Source organism: Gossypium arboreum, chromosome 7 (genome assembly GCF_025698485.1).
Source record: "Gossypium arboreum isolate Shixiya-1 chromosome 7, ASM2569848v2, whole genome shotgun sequence".
NCBI lineage: Eukaryota > Viridiplantae > Streptophyta > Magnoliopsida > Malvales > Malvaceae > Gossypium > Gossypium arboreum.
In genome coordinates, this window is record NC_069076.1 from 94,970,678 (window position 1) to 94,977,154 (window position 6,477).

Genomic DNA, 6,477 nt, shown 5'->3' on the forward strand with positions numbered 1-6,477 from the left:
AATATTTTCATAATTTAAATAAAATTATTTTTATAATTTTTTTTCTAAAACTGTCTATTTCTATAATTTTTATTTTATAAAAATATGTTTTCTATAGAGCATTATGGAAATTATAAAAAGAATTGGTTTTTTACCTAATTTTTAAATTTTTTATGAAACAATATGCACCTATTTTATTTTTATTGTTTGAATTTTTAATATATATTTTATTTGTAATTTTCAAATGTTAGCGTCATTGTAGCACTATTAGCGTCAGATGTTAAATGTTGAATCCTCCATCTCAAATATTCATTACAATATGAAAATTTTAGTATCATTTGTCTTAAATACGATTTTATTTAGGTCAAACTATTAGATTTTGTACTATAAATAAGTTGATGTATTTTAATTTAGCTATCTTTAATATTTGTAATTTTACATTTTTAAAATTTTTGTCTAAATTAAATGAAAACTATTTAATTTATTAAGTTATGTTATGTTATTTTTAAAATTTGACGTGTTGAATATATTATTGTATGTGTGTCATGTCACTATCATTTACACATGTTATTAAAAAAATAATTAATAGATTTAACAATTGTTGTTTGCAGTAAGATTAAAATTTCAAGAGCCAAAAATATAACGACTAAAAATGATCCAGTTGAAAAATATAAACTAAATTTCTAGCTTTACGCATAATACAAGTGTAATACTAGAATTTAGCCAAACAAATTTAATAATTATCGCTCAGTTAAAACTAAATATTTAAGAAATGAAAAGTATAAGAATTAAAAATTTTAAAATAAATATAAATATTAAATTTACAACTTACAAAATATATTATCCAATAGAAAATTTTGACATTTTATTTAAGAAAATCAAATATAAATACTAATTCTTTTAAAAAGAAACAAGTATTATATAGGCATAAACAACCTCGGAACCAAACATATACATTTAAAATAAATAAATAAATATGGTGCATAAAAATTAGAAATGTCGCCATCAAACTATTATCCAGCGCCAAACACCACTCATCACGAGAAAATTAATTTTGGTATGTTATCAATTATTCATTCATCCACAAATATTTAATATATTTGTCTTCACCTACATTACTTTTTTTTTCCCATCAAATTCAGTTTTCAAAATTTAACCATCTCTATTCTTAATAAAAATATTTGATATATTTTACAGCATATCATTTTCATAAACTATTAATTAATTAAAATTATTTGCGGTTAAATAAAATAATTAATATATTTTAAAACCTTTAAAATTTTTATATATAACTGTTGTATATAATTTTCCATGCTATTATAAAGCTTTTGATTAAACCAATATCACTTGACTTTCACATTAATTCAAATAATGTTAATAATTTTAACTTTCAAGTAATCTTTCGAGTGCATTTTTAGATATACTCTTTACTATAATATTCACGAGAGTCTTATTTACTCTTCAAAAGTATATTTTGATTTAATATTCGTATAAATCTTGCTCACAAACAATCATATCTAATTTTAACTATTGCGTCCCATATGAAGTTATTAATAGCATGTCCAATTATCACTCTACTTAAGCCTATAGTGATAGATCGCTTGGCTACTTATCCTTGACCCAATAATAAGGGCTTGACACGTGATCTCTCGAGACTACAACTAAGACAATAAAGCTCTCGAATTCGACAAAAAATGGAAACTCCTTACTTTTCTTCTCCAAACCTTCTCTTTTGATTCTAATCTTATCACTTCTAAATATAATCTATGATGGATTCTCTGCCTTGTATGCAACTAGATGAACTGTTTATCTCTACTGTCCGCTCCACCTTATTTGATCCAACTATAAACAGATAATAAATTAATTATATAAACTAAGATCTAAGCATAATAAACTTATTAAATAAAAATAAAAACATCATTAACTATAATAATAATAATAACTATCCGCAAACTTTTTTTTCATTTTTTATGTTTAATAAATACGTAGGACTAAAAATAACCATTCATTTAAAGAAAAAGATCATATTATTTTAATTTTCCTCTGAATTCATTATTTTTTAAGACATAGAATACTCGGCGAAGCGTTTGAGACAGTAGTCAAATAATTGATTTGAATAATTAGGTGGAAATACTCGGCGAATCGTATAAGAGACTCCAAGGTGTACGCTAACTAAAATGTCCACGTGATTTAATTTATTTACCATTAATACCGACAAAACCTTATCATCTGCTGTCGTGTACGTAGCAGCAGAAGCAGCAACATTACTATTGTAATAAATATCAGTCTGTGCCGTGGAGAAAAGTGAGAAACAACTTTTTGCTGAACAAGAAAAAGAAAGTTGACGTAAAAATGGACAAGGCACTGTTACAGGGAGATGATCGGAAAACATGGGGGACGACGGTGTTCGTGAAGGAGCTGAAGAAGGTTAGTTACATGGCGGCACCGATGGTGGCTGTATCGGTATCACAGTATCTATTACAGGTGATATCGTTGATGATAGTTGGTCATGTTGGTGAGCTTGCTCTTTCTGGGGTTGCTATTGCCACTTCTTTTACCAATGTCACTGGCTTCAGTTTACTTGTAATAATCCTTCTTCTTTTCTCCTTTTCTTGCTTTTCTTGCTTCAGTTTTAAATATAGTTTACTTGTAATAAACTGTTTTTAAACCCTAAACTAAACGAAGGATTTGAGACAAAATAAGAAAATTTATATTGAAAGGCTGATGTAAAGTTAAAAGAGCTTGAATTAAATTATAAATTTTATGAAGGATCAAATATGTAATTTATCAGTCTCGTTTGGCTTGGGGAAAGTACTACACTGACAAAGTAGTAAATATCTTACGTTAAAATATAATAAATTTTCTGAATGAGGAAATGAGTTGGGAATATGATAGATTTAGTTTGGACTGGATTTAGTTACGATATTAAACTATTTAAGTTTAGGGTTAACATGAAATATTTGTAAAAAAAATTAATTATTATATTATAGATAACGAGTTATGTATATCTTATTTTAATATACATAAATTGATATTTGATATTTATTGTATTATCTTTTATGTGTTGAAATAAATGAAATTTTTAATTGAAGAATTAAATTATTATGTATAAAAATTAATTTATCTATTTTCTTAAAAAATAAATATAATTTATTTTTAATAATTAACCTCGATGTTATTTTTACCATTAAAAAGGTAAAGTTAAAGGTTTAGTTAAAAAATCTCTTCAAGTATTAGAAAAGATGCTTTCTTCGTAAATTGAGCTCTAAATTTTCATATTGGCCTTTAAAGGTTTTCCTTTTTTCTGAAATTTTATTTAGATTATTATTTCTATCTTATTTTACTCAAAAGTTATATGTCTAAAAGAATGGGTGATGTGTCACATTTTCATGGACTACTATTATCTTTTAGTAAAATGGAACAAAATTAATAATTTAAATGTAATTTTGATAAAAAATTTTAAGGACCTATTTAAAAAGTGCTATAGTTTATGGGCTAGTTTATGAATAAAGCCTAAAAAAAGACATATAATAGCATTTTAATTCTACAAGTTACAATAAAATAGGTCAGGCCAAAGTGACTTAGTTTAGCTTAGTTCAAGTTTTCAAATCACTAGCACGGGATTATTTTTTTTTTACTTTGATGATTGGATCCAATTGAATCTGGTTTTTATTTGAGTGAATTAGATAAAATATTTTCAATTCTGTTCATAAATTTCAAGGTCTCAATGTAAATCGATGGCTAACACTATATAATTTTCATTGGAAACAGTTTGGAATGGCTGGTGCATTGGAAACACTAGGTGGTCAGGCTTATGGAGCCGAACAATATCAAAAACTTGGAACCTACACTTACTGTTCAATCTTATCTCTCATTACAATTTGCCTCCCAGTTTCCCTCTTTTGGATTTTTATGGACGAATTCTTAATATTTATGGGTCAAGACCCTCAAATTTCACATGTAGCCAGCATTTACTCCATTTGGCTCATCCCTGCATTATTTGCCGATGCTATTCTTCAATCACTGGTTCGTTATTTCCAGTCCCAGAGCCAAATTCTCCCATTGTTTTTAAGTTCATGTGCCACCATATGCTTCCATGTACCACTTTGCTGGGTTCTAGTACATAAAACCAATCTGGGTTACGTAGGTGCTGCATTAGCAATCACACTTGCCTTGTGGTTTAATGTCATTGTGCTCGGGTTTTACATGAGATGGTCCGCTAGTTGTGAGTCGACTCGGACTGTTATTGTGGGGGATGTTTTCGCGAGTATCAAAGAGTTCTTAAGCTTTGCACTCCCTTCTGCTGTAATGTGTTGGTATGTATATTTCAGCTTTCTTTCTTTGTTTACTAATCAATTTTTGAACGTACATATATGTTCATTTTTATTACCATGATGATCAGTCTTGAATGGTGGTCATTCGAGCTTCTCGTACTTCTATCCGGCCTTTTACCGGATTCGGAACTCGAAACATCGGTTCTTTCTATATGGTATGTAACCAAATTTATTCGAAACTTCGGTTTTTTCATTTTTTCAATAAGAATTTTACTGATTTCTTCTCATTATGTGCCGAGTAAAGCCTTTCAACAACATCATTACACTACTTCGTACCGTATGGAGTAGGTGCTGCTGCAAGGTTAGACCAATATCTATTATATCCGGTAAAAGTAACATGGAAGATTTAATACTAGGAGTCAAATTGCATTTTGTCACCTCTACTAAAAAAATGAACAAATTAATATCTGTACATTAAATCAAAAAACAAATTGGTCATTTCTATTAAAAATTTTATCTTTTTGTACTGTTAAAATTTGACATGACTGATAGAATAATTATATAGTGATATGTGGTGTGCCACGTGTACTTTATGCTTATGTACAATGGTCAGTTTTTAACAATAGAAATGGATTTAATTTTTAAGCAAAAGGCTAATTTGCTCTTTGATTTAAGTACAATGATTAATTTATCCATTTTTTGAATGAACGGGGCAAAATACATTCCGACACCTAGTATATGAACTTCCATGGTATTTCTACCATTATATTGTGTATGCCATTGACAAAAGCTTAATTGCACCTGCATTGAGACTTACATGTGCCACTATGCCACTCCTTTTGTTTTGCAGTACTCGAGTTTCGAATGAACTAGGAGCAGGGAACCCACATTCGGCTCGAGTAGCAGTCAATGTCGTGATGATACTCGGAATTTTTGAAGCAATGATTGTTAGCATAACCCTCTTCAGCTGCCGTTATGCTTTCGGATATCTATACAGCAACGAACAGGAAGTTGTCGACTACGTTGGAGAAATGATTCCTTTAATTTCACTATCCGTCATCGTTGACAGTTTACTAGCAGTTATTTCCGGTCAGTCTCTATACATTGTTCCTCATTCATGTGATATTCAGACAAATCAAGCTGTATAACTTGAGTTTTCTTGCACGTTTCAGGTGTCGCGAGAGGAACCGGGTGGCAACACATCGGAGCATACGTGAACCTTGGGGCATACTACCTTGTTGGAATCCCAGTTGCTGCTCTGCTATGCTTTAGCCTACATCTTAGAGGAAAGGGACTTTGGATTGGAATATTGACCGGTTCTTCTTTACAATTGGTTCTTCTAGCTTTAGTTACTGGTTTCACAAATTGGCAAAAACAGGTATATATATATATATATATATATATATAGTATCATCAAAATTTTGGGATTTGAATGTTAGTGTTTAGCAAAGTGAAAATTTTGGTATGGATGTTGCAGGCAACCAAGGCACAAGAGAGAATATTTGAAGAGAAATTTTCCAATGGATTATTAGCTTGAAGAAACATGAACTGGTCATGTGTTGAGCTACCAACATTTTGATTTAGTTCTTATGGATTTTGTGTTTAGTTATAAACCTTTTAATCACCATGTTTATACAATAAATTGCCATCGTGTTGTCTGGTTTTATGTCCACTTTTTTGTCCATTAAATCTACTGTATATATATATATATGTATTGCTGAGGGTTAGGTTTTCGATATGTTGATATTGTTTTTTGGTGAGAGTCTTGTTTCTCAACTTTATTGAAAGCTTGAGCGGGTTTATTTAGTAATTCTGTTGAGGGTTAGACTCTCCATATGTAGCTATGCTTCTGCATATGAATTTAGGATGCTTAATCATGACTGTTTGGTGTTATCTTTCACATATATATCTGTTGGACATTTAAAGATGTTAATAAGGCAGCTTGTTTGTGTGTTTGGGTGATTTTATTGTATGGATGGAACACTCCTCTATTGATTTTGTCTTTAGATGCTACTTTTGACTTAACTAGAATGGGTGCATGATTTAAAATTAACTCTATCTGCCTCAGCTTAATTTTGTTTGTTCCACTGTAGTTAGTTCTACCTTGTTTATCTTTTGCTTCTGTTATTAATATAATCACTCAACCTTTAAAGTAACAGTAAATTTATAGAATGTGAGCACCTCATAAAGTGCAAAACTATAAGATACAAAATCAGCCTAATTC

The 6,477-nt window shown here is 29.6% G+C and overlaps 1 protein-coding gene across 1 annotated transcript; it reads left to right on the top strand.

Moving 5' to 3' along the window:
• The first annotated feature begins 2,082 nt into the window (after positions 1 to 2,082).
• On the top strand, positions 2,083 to 6,215 carry LOC108470128 (protein DETOXIFICATION 8-like). Its single transcript, XM_017771359.2, has 7 exons — positions 2,083 to 2,562; positions 3,751 to 4,295; positions 4,382 to 4,468; positions 4,558 to 4,614; positions 5,104 to 5,342; positions 5,426 to 5,631; positions 5,731 to 6,215. The coding sequence occupies exons 1-7, from the start codon at positions 2,332 to 2,334 to the stop codon at positions 5,788 to 5,790; spliced, it is 1,425 nt and encodes a 474-aa protein (XP_017626848.1). The 5' UTR covers positions 2,083 to 2,331; the 3' UTR covers positions 5,791 to 6,215.
• The last annotated feature ends 262 nt before the right edge of the window (positions 6,216 to 6,477 follow it).

Excerpts from the sequence above, each read along its gene's own strand:
- LOC108470128 (XM_017771359.2), top strand. The coding sequence starts at position 2,332 with ATGGACAAGGCACTGTTACAGGGAGATGATCGGAAAACATGGGGGACG. Across the intron at positions 4,615-5,103 it reads GGAGTAGGTGCTGCTGCAAG|TACTCGAGTTTCGAATGAAC; the intron begins GTTAGACCAATA and ends TTTGTTTTGCAG. Across the intron at positions 5,632-5,730 it reads TCACAAATTGGCAAAAACAG|GCAACCAAGGCACAAGAGAG; the intron begins GTATATATATAT and ends TGGATGTTGCAG.